Here is a 15,692-nt window from a genome sequence, read left to right as displayed (position 1 = left end):
ATATTTAGTCTTATCATAATCCATTCCATGTACATGTGAGTCACAATACAGAAGAAAAGATCCACTGCTACATCTGTTACATTGTGACTTTAAGTTACATATATGCAAGGGAAGTGTAGTTTTTTTTGTGTGTGTGTAGTGTGATTTAGGTTCTTTTTAGGAGCCTTCTTATAAATAGTACTGTAATATGACAAATATATTTTACATTTAACTACAAATATTCCATTTTGCTTTCAGTCAATAAATCATTGTGTATTAAACTCAATAAAAAAAATAATTCAAAATATTTTCATTTAGGAAAATGTAATTTGCAAGACATAATTTAGCATGAATTTGAATACCAACAAACTTTTTATTTCACTTAGAGAAGAAAATAGACTTTTAAAGTTTTTGTTGCCGGGATAATGTAAATGTTAATAAAGCTGAACTGAGGAAAATGTCTGATGACAAATAATTTTAAATACATCGGATACAGTGAGACAGATATTAAAAAGATTTATTTAATTACAAGTCAGATTTTCATTATTACAAGGCAAACATGAACAAAATGACAGACATCTTGAAAAGGGTAACAGATTAGAAGCTTTACATATTAAAACAAATAAAACATGACGCTAACACTATATCATGGAGACGAACGCAAAAACAAATAAAAGACAAGACAGACATGTGCTGCCATAATGCTTTATGAGTATTGCTTATTGCTAAATTAGAAGGATGTATAAAGTATAAAGAGACAAAAATATTTTTTTTTGCATTTCTAGCAAGAGAAGATTATAAAATAATACTGCACTGCCTCCCACACGTAAATGATGAAAAATGATGGACATGTTCATCAACTGGAGGGTCATCTATAATGTACATCAAAAATACTCTGTCCAAATCCTCTGATTTAACTCAAGGTGGGCCCAAGGTGACATCACAGTGACATCAGATGTTAGTGGAGGACAGGATGTCCTCTACCAGGTGTTTATACACCCATGCGTCACCTTTGAGACGCTGTCGACGGATCCCGACCACCTCAGGCTTCTGCAGGATACAAACCTCCAGCTCGAACTGCATGGTCACCTTTCCAAAGTCTGACTGTGTGTGGCACTTCAGCGTAAACCTAACAGAAAAGAGGACATGATGGCATTTAACAACTATACCAAGTTAATCGTTTAGAGCAGCGGTTCTCAACCTATCAAGCGGTTTGACACAAAGACCTCCTGTTGTCCGACACAATTTCTGAAGGACGCTCCTACGTATGCGCTACAATATATTCAATATTTCAGCTGTAATTATGACAAATCTGCTCATTTATAAACTTTTTATAGATATATAGAATAATTAACATGCAATTATGTTCCGTATTATAGAACTATATGTTCTTCAATTAAAATAATAGTTATTGATGTGAAAAAATAAAATTGATTTCAGTTGATTTCATGATTTTTAAGAACATTCATTTAGATTAGAGTCAGATTTTGTTTTAAATATAATAATATCAGTTTATTAATTTAAATACTTTTAATTTATTCTGAAGCTTGCTGAGGCCCCCTGCATGAAAGCACCTGGTTTAGAGGAAAAACAAATTTGAATTGCCATTTCAGGAAACAATTGATATAAGAATTTAACTTACCCTTTCTGAACAAAGTCCACATTCTTCTCTGGTAAGATGCTGAGAATCTGATTGAGCACTTGTTCAGCATTAGTCTGACTGGTGAATGTCACATTGTATTGAGCCTGGAAAACATTAACAGTTATGAAATCAGATGTAGTTTGTAATCACTGGCATACATCTACATCTGCATTATGGAGAGAGTTCCTGCAATGAACACATGAACAAGGTGAGGACTTAAAGCAAATGTGACAGTTCAACAACTTTTATCATCATTTACCAAGGGCCCTGTTTACACCTGGCGTTAAGATGCGTTTTGGTCGGTCGGATCACAAGTAGACGAGGGAGACACATTCCCGTTTACACCTTGTATTTTAATCTGTCTCTTTTGTCCACTTTCAACCACTCCTGTTCGGATTTCTTCGAGGGTAGGGTCTATGGGCGGGTAAATGTATGGTGTGGACAAAATAACCGTGCACAATTTACATATGAAAATGCCCTGAGACGGCGGAAAAACATTTGGAGAGCAGCAGCTTTCGTTTCTGCTCTGATAGCCACAAGACCGTGCCAATCGCTGTGAAGTGTGTGTTCGAAATCAGGAATGGTGAGAGAACATTGTGCTTGGGACATTTTTAGTCTTCAAATCAAACTTTGGTATTCAGCCAACAAAAAGTGTAAATCCCATCAGGCTAGCGCTCTTCCCATAATGTTTCCGTATTAGGTCAGTAGGCAGTGAGTCTTTTGTGGCTGTTTGAACACATTCGACCACATGAGTGTCTATACTAAGAAAGAAATCCGGTCAATGCATTTTCGACTACCTCTGGAAGTGGTCGAAGTGGACAAGCTCAAAACATTCTATCCCCGTTTTACACCTGTACTTAGCATCGTCCACTTGTGATCCGATCAACCAAAACGCATCTTAATACCAGGTTTAAACAGGGCAAATGTCTTTTGAAACCATTTTTATTCCATTGACCACAAAATGTTTTCAAGTTCGTTCTATACAATGAAAGTGAATGGTCACCACATCTGTCAAGTCAAGTCACCTTTATTTATATAGTGCTTTATACAATACAGATTGTTTCAAAGCAGCTTTAAAGTGATAAGAGGAACTTAAAGGGTTAGTTCACCCAAAAATGAAAATTCTGTCAGTAATTACTCACCCTCATGTTGTTCCAACCCCGTAAGACCTTCGTTCATCTTCGGAACACAAATTAAGATATTTTTTATTAAATCTGAGAGCTGGATCACTCCTCCATAGGCTTCTAAGACATTATAACTTGCTGGCCCAGAAAATGCATTAAAGACATCGTTAATATAGTCCAAGTGACTACAGTGGCTCAATCTTAAGTTTATAAAGCGACGAGAATACTTTTTGTAAAAAAAAAAATAACAACTTTATTCCACTATTCATTCCACTATTCATTTCCTTCTCTCTGGGCCTCGAGGTTTTTTTCACGTAGTATAACTGCGCAGCGCATCTGTGTTATACGTCACACGTAGGCTCACTATTGGCCGACGCTGGTCATGTGTGTGATGCGTGTGACGTATAACACAGAAGCGCTGCGCAGTTATACTACATGAAAAGACTCGAGGCCCAGAGAGAAGGAAATAAATAGTGGAATAAAGTCGTTATTTCTGTTGTTTTTTTCCGCACAAAAAGTATTCTCGTCGCTTTATAAACTTAAGATTGAGCCACTGGAGTCACTTGGACTATATTAACCATGTCTTTAATGCATTTTCTGGGCCAGCAAGTTATAATGCCATAGAAGCCTATGGAGGAGTGATCCAGCTCTCAGATTTAATCAAAAATATCTTAATTTGTGTTCCGAAGATGAACGAAGGTCTTACGGGGTTGGACCAACATGAGGGTGAGTAATTACTGACAGATTTTTCATTTTTGGGTGAACTAACCGTTTAAGCAACAAAGATCGTTTTGGCTGTACAGCAGCTCTAGAAGAAAGTCATTGTCCAGTATAAGTAAGTTCAGCGTTGCTTCATTACCGTTGTAAAAATCATTAGTTTTAAATGATGGGCCGTTTACACAAAACTGCTTTCAACTGAAAACAGAAAACTTTTTATGCGTTCTGGCCGTTCATTTACATGACAACGGCGTTTTGGTGGCCTGAGAACGCAAACTTTGAAATGGGTTTCTCCGTGTAAACTTCAAACACGTGAACCTGTGAAAACGGTGACGGCATGCACGTGCGTATAACACGTTTAGTCTATAGGCATGTGCGTTTGAATGCATATGTGCGTGGGGGCGTAGTCTTTCTTTACAAAGTGACATTGCCAATTACTTGTCTGGCATGCATAATACAGTGTTTTTAATACAGCAAGATTTACAGTGAATATTGACCTAAAATTCTGTCTGTTCCTCACACAAAGCTATCTTATGGCTTCAAAAGAACATAAAAGATGTATGGGCTATTTTCTTTATGCTTTAAGGCAGTGGTTCTCAATCAGGGGACCAGGGTCCACTTTGATTTAAAATAAGCATTAAAATAAAAACAAAAAGCACTAAAATAAGCACACAAAACAAAAAAACAAAAAAACAAAAAAAAAACAAAAAAAAAATCAAGATATTTCTTATTGTAATTCAACCTTCAAAAAAAAAATCATGGGAACTTCGAATAATGTTGTGGAGAATTGCTTTATGTTTTTTTTTTTTAGTTTACAGGTTTAGGACGACATGAGGGTCATCACGTCTATTCCTGTTAAACACATTTGCCCCCAATTTCACAAACAAGTCTTAAACCTAGTCCCAGACTAAAATGCCTGTTTGAAAGCAACTTGCACTGACATATCTTAAAATAAGTCAGTGCCATTATTTTGTCTCAAGATGCACACCAGTATGTTTTTTTCTAGGACAAGTTTATAAAAGGTACTTAAATGGCTTAGATTAAACCAGGATTAGGCATTAGTTAAATTAAGCCCTGTCTGTGAAACCCTCAGTGATGTGGTGATTGTGAGAGGAGTCGCTGTTAAAGCTACTGGTTGCAGCAGAGTGATAAACATGCAAAATAATAATTCTAAATCTTTGGAATATGGAAAAACAAGGGAAATTTTAGGCAGTCAAAAGCACAAACACCACAATCTTAAAAAACTAAGCTCAAATGTGAAAACAAGACGAATAATACCTTAATTTTGCGTGGTCCGTCTCGAGTTCCTCTCTTCTTGTTGGGTGTGAGCATTGTAATGACTTTATCCAGGCCTCTCTCCAGACTGCCAAACACTTTTCCTCCCTTACGCTTCTGCCCACTGTCCACTTGACAGCCAGCCAGGTCCAGAGATCGAGACCTGGACACATAGGAAATGCCGTTTAGAACACAATTGCACATTTCTGTAGTTGTACAATTATTACAAAGCAATACAGCCAAGAGGCAATTACTGGAGAATGGGGCAGTTAAAATTATAAATGGCTCGACAGAATACTCCAAGAGTAAGTGCAGCAAGTCCTGCAATTTATTTCACATGCAAAGAGGTTATTGACATCAAGTCATAAAGGTAAAAAAAAAAAAAAAAAAAATTATATACATATATATATACACACTCCTTTTTGAAAAGTTTGTGGTCAGTAAGATAAAAAAAAAAAAAATAATAATAATTTGTTTTCAGCAAAGATACATTAAAACGATAAAAAGTGACTAAAGACTTTTACATTATAAAAAAAAAAAGAACATTTCTACATTTCTATACTTTCTAAAAGAATCCTGAAAAAAATGGTATCACGGGTTACACAAAATATTAAGCAGAACATCTGTTTTCAACATTGATAATGTGAAATGTTTGAGCATCAAATCAGCATATTAGAAATATTTTTGAAGAATAATGTGACTGAAGACTGGAGTAATGATGCTGAAAATTCAGCTTTGTCATCACAGGAATAAATGACATTTTAACATATAGCTTACTCAAATAGAAAAAGGTTATTTTAAATTGTAATATTACTATTTCTACTGTATTTTTGATCAAATAAATGTAGCCTTGGTGAGTATTAAAGGCTTCTTTTCAAAACAAAAAATCTTTGAACAATAGCATATATATATAGCTGTTATTGGCTAAAAAAAAAAAAAAACGTAATTTGACTTAAAAAAAAAAAAAAGTGTGCTTTTTAAAGGTAAAGTGTCAATGATTATCTAATTTAGATTTAATGAGATTTCCCCGTCCATTTACAATTGTTTTACTTTTTAGCTTCGAGCTACTTTTTGAGCTTCAGTGGCGGCTCGTCAGGGGAGGCACAGCCTACACAAAATTTTGAGGTGGAAAATGGGAGAAGGATGATTTAATGTTTCATGTCTCAGAATGTGAATTTCTTGTTTGTAATTCACCATTGTAATACTATAAAATATTACTGAAGTCGGAACCACCGCTGCTCTTTCCCAAACGTGCCGAATCTGCCGTTAGGAAAACTGTGCTAAGTCTAAGGAGAAGGGGAGGGGGAGGCAAATCCTTTTGCCTCTGTTGGTAACAAAAATTAGCCAATAATCATAATCAAGCATTTGACTTTCAGCATTTAGTGTTGATAAATATATATTTATATAGCAGAGTCTAGCCTCCCTTGGTAAAGAAACGTAAATTCTATATTAGTTTGAACTGCTCCAGCTGATAATTTTGCAGCTATGGAGAGTAGAGATATTGAATATTTGATCGCCAACAGATTTACCATTCGAGCCGCAGCTACAAATTAAAAATGAAGGAAGACCCTACGCTGAAGTTGGACGGTGCAATCAGCTTCATTTAATGCTCTTTTAACGTGGATATTTAAAAGGACATGAGGATTCTTTTATCAAGTGATAGGCTAGGTGAGTGAAATTATATTTATATTTTCTTGCTGTATGTATTCTGGATCCCCAGACAGCTACAATTAATGTGCCTCTATTTTAAAATCTATGAGCCGCCACTGGAAAGATTCGATTGTTTTTTTTTTTTTTAATGAAGGGTCAAAAAGGATAAAGAATGCAGATCTATTTATTTTCACAGCCTTTAGCCTTCTTTGCTCATATTTATGAGGGTGGCAATAATACTGACCAGGATTATGTACATATATATTTAAAAAGCCCTTTGTACACTGAAACTGTGAAATCTGCTTGGAATGGAAACTATTTTTATAATCCCTTTTGTTCACGGGGCATAAATTACACACTTCACCTTTAAATCCCACAGTCCTCCTCTCCACTGTTAATTTGACCCGTCTCACAAAATACAGAAAGTTCTCTACCTTCTCTCGGGGCTGAAAGCCAGTACATCCAGTTCTCCTTGTTGGCCGCTCTGCTGTTGGTCCATCTCTCTCCTGTGGGACACTTCTTTAGTGGCACTGCCCGGTCCTGCACACACACAAAGGATAAACACGTGTCACTAAATGCTACATGCTGCCGGAGCACTGGGAACAGCGACACGTACACCTGTCAGTATGCGCTTCGGGAGTTGTCTCGTACACACGGGCATGCACACATACACACACGCTTCGTCCCCAGTGTGCTCCTGTCTGTTCCAGTGCAGGAGGTGGTGTGTGACAGTAACGAGGTGGACACAGTGGATGTTGGGACATGAAGACTTTTCCCCAGGTACATTGCGCCCATACAGAGAGACACACACACACACACACTCCGGTCAAAGTGAATCAAACTAAAGATGCTAGATGAATGAAAAGCACACAACACACACACTCTTTTTAGGTGTATTCTTAGATACTCTAGATGCCAGATGCCACTGAAGCATCTGCAGTAGTCACGCTACTGTGCAAAATGACACCTAAAATGCATCATTTGCACAAAATGAGCATTTAAGCTTTATCAGAATACATTATTTTGAAATTATCCAGGTTTTGTCACTAGTGAAGAACCAGAGAACCCCAATTCACAGATAAATCACTTTTTTTTTTTAGCTTTCATTTTGCTGCAATAGTTCACAATATTACTGTTTTTACTGTATTTTTAATCAAATAAATGCAGCCTTGGCGAGCAAGTCTTTAAAAAATAAAATAATAATAATTTTACCAACCACAAATTGCTGAACAGTAGAGTATAATTTAGTACACAAGCAAAAAGAATTTAATTTAGACAAGTGTGCTCTTCAGCTATATAAAGACATACAGACAAAGACATTATTTCAACACAGGATTGCAAAACTTAGCATGTTTTCAGAAAAAAACTTCAAAAGTATACAAAAGTCCATCAGTTGGACAGTTTTGGTGCCATGATGTGTAATCGATTCATTACCCAGCTTACCTTTGTTCGTGTCACTGCTTGTGTAAGTGATGTTGTTGTTGGGTGTTGTAACAGTTCTGTTGGATTTGACCTTTCTGCTGCACATTGGAGTTCGGGGGGCAGGCAGAGCAAAAACATCTCCATCTGTGCCAGTCACCACATTCTCTTTATTTTCTTTGGTTCTACCACGCCTCTCTGACTTCTGTTGGCGGGTTCTTCCATGCCCTATGATGGGGGAGTAGTTTACTTCATTCCATTTCTTCTCTGATGTTTCAGAGGTGAACTTCTGAAGAAGACAAGAGTTTCCACATTAAAGAGGTCATGACATGAGAAATCAAATTAGCCTTGATCTTTTGACATAAAAGAGGCCTTTGTACGATTAAAACATCCTCATTATGAACAAAGCATTTATTTATTCAAACTCCAAAAACTCGTTTGGATATTGCAGAAATTGTGACGTCACACTGATGCATATGCATATGACTGCCTCCAGAGCAAGACATCGACGAATAGTTTTACATCATCAAAACAATATTATGAATTTTAATGTGTTGCAATTACAGTTTAGCATTGCTGTAAATTGTTAATAATAGATTCATAATGGATCTGGGCTGCTAATACAAAGGATGCAAGTTCATAAACATTTATTAGCCTGACCAAACCCACTCCAGTTCTATCTACATTGCAGTAATGTAGGAGGACTGTTTTTCCAATTGGCGCTCTGTAAAGTATGTCACTTTGGATACCAAAAAAAAAAGTATACTAAATAACAAGTAACAATATTACTAACAAGACAAGTTAGTCACGGTCAGAGAAAAGAAGATTGCGGAGAAATAAAAAGGATGTAAAAAAAAAGACAGGCCGAATAAGCAGCACTGGACAAGAGGGAAGAGCAGACAAATAAAGAGAACATGGAGGCTAACCATGCGTGGAGTGTTTGTGGTCTGTGTGTTCTTGGGCGTGAGAGGGGTCCAGGGATTCTCGTCATCGTAGCAATCAGTGGGGAGGACCATAGAGCCAAGCACCACTGGGTGAACACCATCATCATCCTCACTGAAGCGTAGACTCTGCTTCAGCTGAGACACAGATACACAAAATTAAACTCCTGTAAATGACTGCAACTACACAAGCATTTATACATCAAGCAACACCTGACTACAGTTGTAAGTCACAGTATGTGTTATAATAATTTATCTATACACATTTTTTTTTTTAAATACATGTGCCTTCATAATCTTTAATGAAAATAACTCCTCCTCCCTCTTAACATCTCATCTATTCTCTAATGATGTGTTTACTGGCGCTTGGGTGGGACAACCTGTCACTCACATGAGATCACAGCAATAGCAAACCACAACGATCCAATGATCCAATCAATTCCTGATGGACAAAATCAAGTCCTAGCCTACATTTTTTTGTTTTGTTCGAGAAGCCGTTTCACTCAGATATACATCACAACAGGGGAGAAAAGAATTAAACAAACACATCTATCACTCCCGTGTGACTTAATGAATCTGAAATACCCTTTCAAAAAAAGTACTGCAACATTTACCATCACTGCATTTTTTTTCTTTTTATTAATGTAGCGTGAACTGACCATTACGCAATCATAAAGCATCTAATAATAGCTTTAGCCTTCGACTGTGTGAATATGGAAGACTTACTTGTATGTCCTGTAAAGGAGAGTACATGGGCTCAAGCATGGGGCATTCTGCTCTCAGACGCACAGGGCGGCCGTGACGCTTTTTAGCCAGCAGTAAAAGGTAGGTGGCGGTCATGTGATCATACTTCCACTGAAGAAACAGACACAAAGTAAAGATTTGTCTTTTGTGTGATTGGTGTATAATTCTCTTGTTTAGAAGTCACATTTCAGCTGTTAAAAGGCGAGCAGCATTGGCTGATGCTCTGGAATCTACTGACATCTAGTGGTCATAGTAATAAATTCAATAAAGTCAAATGTCACTTTAATTCTCATTACTCAATAAGAATTTTACATTCTCTACAAATAAACTTTCTTCAGTCAGAGACAAACAGTCCATGTTTATAAAGTGACAGTTTGCAACAATTTGCTTGAATTATTATTCAAATTACATGTAGAGAGTACCATTCAAATGTTTGGGGTTGGGGATGTTTTACTTCCTTTTAAAAATAAAATAAATTAATGATTAATAATTGAAATTAATTTAATCATAATTTAATAATTTCACAACATTACAGTTTTACTGTATTTTTTATCAAATAAATGGATCCTTGGTGAGCATAAGAGACTTGAAAAAAATAAAAAAATTAATAATAATAATATTATATATATATATATATCCGACTCTAAACTTTTGAATGGTCTTTGCAGTTAGATCTATACAATAAATACAAAAACAAATAAATATTTATGACTTATAATATTAATAAATATTATATTAATTTTAAATAACAGGAAACATTTAGTAATATGTCTTGTTTCTCTACCTCTGACACAAGTTTGATTGTGCGATGTCTGGACCGTTTAAAAGCCACTGCCATTTCAGTGATACAGTCTTCATCTATATGACCCAACTAAAAAAAGAACAACATATAAAGGAAATTATGCACAATAATTTAGTAAGTTAAAAACCTGGTTGCTTGTTTTTCAAAAGTAAAATTATGTATGACTCTTATACAGTATTCTCTACTTTTATTAGTAGTGTTCATCCATAAAGAATCAAACACTGCTGATCAACAAACATCCTGAGTCACGTTTGCTTAATTCATCAAAAGGACTAAAAGTATTAAAGGTCATATTAATCTGTTAAAGCTTCAAAGGAACAAAATCAGATACAATTTATGGACAAGTAATCAATAAGAATGACAACAGCATTTATGCAAGTCTTACAAGAGCCATATTGGTATCACTTGACTAACTGGATATTGGAGGCATGAAATGCAACTATAAGCATGTTTATCTTACAGGATATTTACTGTGCCACTCCACTGGTGTGCTGTATCCCTTCATAACCCAGGGGTGATCAAGCAACTGTTTCACTGTCAAACGCCTCTTTGGATCAACCTGCAGGAAAATAGAATAAACTGCCATGAAATTGTACCGACTTCCTAAAACACATCAAACAGACATACAAACCATGCACAGTACCTGCATCATCTGGTTTAGAAGCAGAATGCTAGCAGGTGAAAGCCAGTCCGGGTTTCTGTATTTGCCTCTCTGTCAAAACACAAGCCAACATATGAGATCACTTACTTCACAAAATTAGTCTACTTTTATTTTAGTAGCCCAATAAATGCATGGATGAACAAAATGTAGTGGTGTAATTAAATGCTCACATGCAACAAACTTACTGTGATTTTTCTGTAGAGGACCATACAGTTGTCATCATCAAATGGTAGAAAACCACACAGTAGAGCGTAAAGCAATACACCCATACTCCACACATCAGCCTAAAGCATATACACACACACACAAGAAATAATTTCTTAAACTTATAATTTAATTTGTCATTCCTTTTAAATATGCTGAAACACATTTGCCACACTGACCTCGGAGCCGATGTAAGCCTTGCCCTGAATGAGCTCTGGGGCTGCGTATGCTGGACTGCCACAACAGGTCAGCAATTCAAAACCCAAACCACCCTAATTAAAAGTAAAATTCAAAACTTTTAAAATGCTACTAAAACAAGGGACGTGTTACTTTAAAAAAACAAAAAACAAGTTTAGGTAAAATATTAATGACATTAATTGATTTTGCAACATTGACACTATTGAATTGAACAATCAAGATTGAGCTAACTTGAGCTGAATAATGACATTATTGTATTCTGTTGAGCTGTTTTACAGCTAAAACTGGGGTAGTTTTATAATTGTTGAATTTTAACTTTGTTATTTACCCGTTTATTACTGTCAAGCTTCTTTGAGACAATCTGTATTGTATAACGTGCTTTATAAATAAATGTGACTTTATTAATAAATAAGTAATAAATAAACTTGAATTTATGGGGCATAATAGATGGATACACACCTTAGGCTTTGCACAAAGGCCGAAGTCAATGAGTTTCAGGTTATGATCTTCATCAATCAGCAGGTTTTCCTAAGGTCAATAAGAACAGTTATTGTACTCTATTAAAGTAATAAATTACTGCAAAATGAAAATACCGCCATCATATAGTATCATATATGATACCATCATATCACCCTCTATTGTTCCAAACCTGAATATCTATCAGTCAATTTTTTCACACCAAGCTATCACATGGCATTAAAAAAAGACCATGTTGATGGTGCTTTTAAAGGGATACTCCACTTTAAAATGAAAATTCTGTCGTCATCATATACTCACCCTCATGTTGTTTCAAACCTGTATGAATTTCTTTCTTCTGCTGAACAGAAAGGAAGATATTTAGAAGAATGTCAGTAACCAGACAGTTTCTGGTCTCATTGACTTCCATAGTAGGAAAAAAATATACTATGGAAGTCAATGAGACCAGAAACTGTCTGGTTACTGATATTCTTCCTTTCTGTTCAGCAGAAGAAAGAAATTCATAAAGGATCGAAAGAACATGAGGGTGAGTATATGATGACAGAATTTTCATTTTAAAGTGGAGTATCCTGAATTTCTCTTTTGCGTTCCACAGAATGAAGTCTTATGGGTTTGGAATGACATGAGGGTGAGTAAACTAAGACACTTTTCACTTTTTGAGAGATCGGTTCCTTTAAATGGGAGAACTCAGTACACACAAGATTAAGCTATTTAAGTCAAGTTCTCATCAACCAACTCACAGGTTTGAGGTCTCGGTGGGCATAGCCTTGGCTATGAACATAGGCCAACGCAGCGATGATCTGACGGAAAAACCCTCGGGTCTCTTCCTCTGGTAACCGGTCTTTAGCAATGATGTAATCAAACAGTTCTCCTCCAGGACAGTACTGACAAAGTGACAAGATACAAGCATCTAAACATATGAAGCATATTAATCAATTTCTGTTAAGCAGCAGAATCACGTTCAGCAAAACATACCTCAAGTACCATGTAGATCTTGCTTGATGTCTCAATGACATGGTAGAGACGACACACGTGTTGATGACTGAGGTTCTTCATAGCCTCTATCTCTATCTTTACTCTGGGAAGATCATCCTAGATCCAGAATACACACTTTAAATGCGTTTAATCTAAATGTAGAATAAATTAAGCAATATTCCCATTCTTCCTCCATAACCATAACATATTTATGCAAATGTTGTTTTATGGTAAGGCCAGCCTGGCCAGGATTAAGGAGAATATCTTACCCCTAGGTCTTTCTTCTCCATTATTTTGATGGCCACTTTCTCACCTGTAAGTATGTGTCTGCCAAGTTTGACTTTGGCAAACCCACCTGTGGGTTAAAAATAATAATAAATAAATAAAAACGGCTCTTGATTAAAGGTGATTTTACAACTTTCTCTAATAAACACAATCTCTGAAGCAATCAAGAACGTTTTCCATAAAAGCATAATCAAGGGGCATTACCTGAGCCAATGGTTTCATAAACCTCATAGTGCTTGAGAAGTTCAGAAGTGCTGTCTACAGGCATACTGATGACACTTAGACCTGCATTAATAACAGCACATTTTTATTCAGATATATTAAGGGGACACATTTGTTTAAGAAAACCGATTCAAATGGCACTCATCATGTTCACTTGATGACAATGATCACGCCAAGGTGTACAAAACACGATCAAACCACAAAGTGTAGCTTTTATATTAAATTTTAACTCATTTAATTACTATCTTTAGAGAGAATCGCATGTTTTTTTTATTATTTAATGCTCTCGATTAGTTTTCTAATGTGACAAACTGGCAATACAGCTCATATTCCTAAAGCTGCATTGATTCGCTTAACGTTACTCGTGAATCAGAGTAACGTACTGATGCATCAGCAAATTCCAACCCACATAAATGTGAAAAATTGAACATGTAAATACGTCAAACTAACACCAGATAATAAACTGAACTGATATAGAATCAGTCATGCAAAATTGCTTGTACTGACTGACATGTTGAACAACAAACTCACCAGCTGTGCTCCAATGATTCACTTTAAAATGCCGATAAAAGAGAGTTCAAAACAACAAAAAACGTATAATTTAAGGTTAAAAAGAGGCAATCGTTTAATATATTACTCAAGACTACAAATATAATGAGATGTAAAATTAAAAGTGCCAAAACATCTTTCAGTCGAACATGTTTTAAAATTTGAATTTCCCACTTGCTACGTCAGACGAGTTCCTGTTTCCGGTAGAGATAAAAGTCTCTTAGCTCGGGTGGAAGGTGGGTCCCCCGAATAACGCGAGTATATATTTATTTATTTATTTACTTAATGTAGCAATAAAACATGACATGTTATTGTAAATGATCTGCTAGCACTGTTTATTTTACGTTATTTTACGTTTTTTCGGAAGACTAGGGGCAGGGCTAGTTAGTTGTCACAATTGTTTTTACTCAATTTCATACACATTGACTTAACGTTACCCCATGCAGTTACGTTGTCACAATGAAATATATATATATAAAAAAAACTATGTCCTAATTTACTAAACAGGGAAGGCAAACATTTACAACTTTATCTATGGCCAAGGAGCTCTAAAATACCTGACTTAACAGAGCTTGCGTGCTTATAGGCTATATGATGTCATGTGATCATGATGTGCCGTGGCAATGTAAAAAAGAGACAATGCTGGTTATTGAGATTTAATATAATGTTTTATTAATATTTTATTTATTCATATAAAAAAGTTTCAGATAGCCAATGAACATGCTTTATGAATTTCTGAACTCCATATAAGTCGTATATCAATATTAAATATTAAACAAAATTAAAGGCAGGGTAGGTAGGATTTATTAAAAATTAAAGATCCAAATTTGTTAAAACTTTCTATATATATCAATACATAATTAAAATGTAAGAACTCTGAAAAAAAGAGTATAAAAATCAAGTGACTCTAGACCGTTTAATCTGTATTAAACACAGCTCATTATTTCGATTCGGGACGAATCAAAGGATTGGCTTAGGCGACTGTCACTCTCTCGCAACCATGGCAACCACCCTTTTGCCACACAGCACCTGCCCACTTGCGCGCGACCGTTTGATTTGAGGAGTGCGAGAGGCACGGAACCTGATCACACCTCCGTCCAGTAGATGGCGGTAATGCACTATGTTTGCAAGCTGCCAATAAAATCTATCGAAGAAGAAGAAGAAGGCACTGAACCTAGGAATACCAAAACAATGGCAGAGAAAGAGCAATCTAAATTTACAGTACCAGCATATGCAGTTAGTGAAGGCAAACCAGGCAAAAAAATGCCCCTTCCCCTCCGCTTGTCTCAGGTAAATAATGCGTCCTCTAGCTCAGCGGTCGGAGTCGCGCGTTCATGTGTTTTGGGGGCGTGGCTTTGGAAGAAGCACAGAAATGAGGCGGTGGAGTGAATGGAAATAATGAGATGTCTTTAAAACAGTCGTGAGAGGTCTACAGACACTCGATTTTGATACTTTCTTTTTCAGAGTACTTACATTTTAATTATGTATTGATATGTACATAAAGTTTAAACAAATTAGAAAAATAAAATTTTTAGACCATTTCTACCTACCCTGCCTTTAATATTAGGCTACTTTTGAAAAATAGTTCAAATTAAATCCTATCAGTAATCTAATAAAATTGTATTTATTTTACATGAAGTGTGCTGTCTCATGGGGGTTGCTGTGTTAAAGTCGGCATGAAATGAAATCCATCATATTTTCTAATGAAATGCATGTTATTGATCTCATCTGTGCATGTTTCATAAAAAATAAAAAAAAAGTTTTGATGTTGTATTGTTTAATTATATAATATCATAACTGGACTTCTTTCTGGTGACATATGCTGGAT

General features: G+C 35.8%; 1 protein-coding gene across 2 annotated transcripts; it reads right to left on the bottom strand.

The window, feature by feature from the left end:
- Positions 1–478: 478 nt before the first annotated feature.
- Positions 479–14,071, bottom strand: melk (maternal embryonic leucine zipper kinase). 2 transcript variants are annotated; one of them, XR_014625708.1, is made up of 19 exons: positions 13,847–14,059; positions 13,298–13,378; positions 13,078–13,163; positions 12,809–12,925; positions 12,574–12,717; positions 11,816–11,884; positions 11,338–11,430; positions 11,140–11,238; positions 10,937–11,005; positions 10,754–10,852; positions 10,276–10,362; positions 9,474–9,602; positions 8,733–8,885; positions 7,831–8,095; positions 7,004–7,156; positions 6,822–6,927; positions 4,741–4,900; positions 1,622–1,725; positions 479–1,108 (listed from the first exon to the last, which is right to left on the bottom strand). XR_014625708.1 is itself a non-coding variant. In XM_084393014.1 (18 exons), the coding sequence occupies exons 2-18, from the start codon at positions 13,359–13,361 to the stop codon at positions 931–933; spliced, it is 2,022 nt and encodes a 673-aa protein (XP_084249140.1). In that variant the 5' UTR covers positions 13,362–13,378; positions 13,847–14,071; the 3' UTR covers positions 479–930. The 2 variants fall into 2 exon arrangements, 1 of the variants encoding a protein (XP_084249140.1); XM_084393014.1 differs by lacking the exon at positions 7,004–7,156 and having other exon boundaries at positions 13,847–14,071.
- Positions 14,072–15,692: the final 1,621 nt, after the last annotated feature.

Source organism: Rutilus rutilus, assembly GCF_951802725.1.
Source record: "Rutilus rutilus genome assembly, chromosome: 2".
Classification (NCBI taxonomy): Eukaryota; Metazoa; Chordata; class Actinopteri; order Cypriniformes; family Leuciscidae; genus Rutilus; species Rutilus rutilus.
The sequence above is the reverse complement of the archived record's forward strand: the minus strand, read 5'-3'. Positions and strand labels throughout refer to the sequence as shown.

What these genes read in the sequence shown, in the direction of transcription:
- melk (XM_084393014.1), bottom strand. Translation starts at nt 13,361, where the DNA reads ATGCCTGTAGACAGCACTTCTGAACTTCTCAAGCACTATGAGGTTTAT. An exon ending in TTCTAAACCAGATGATGCAG is followed by an intron (nt 10,853 to 10,936) that starts GTACTGTGCATG and finishes ATTTTCCTGCAG; the next exon opens with GTTGATCCAAAGAGGCGTTT. An exon ending in CAATCAAACTTGTGTCAGAG is followed by an intron (nt 9,603 to 10,275) that starts GTAGAGAAACAA and finishes CTGTTTCTTCAG; the next exon opens with TGGAAGTATGATCACATGAC.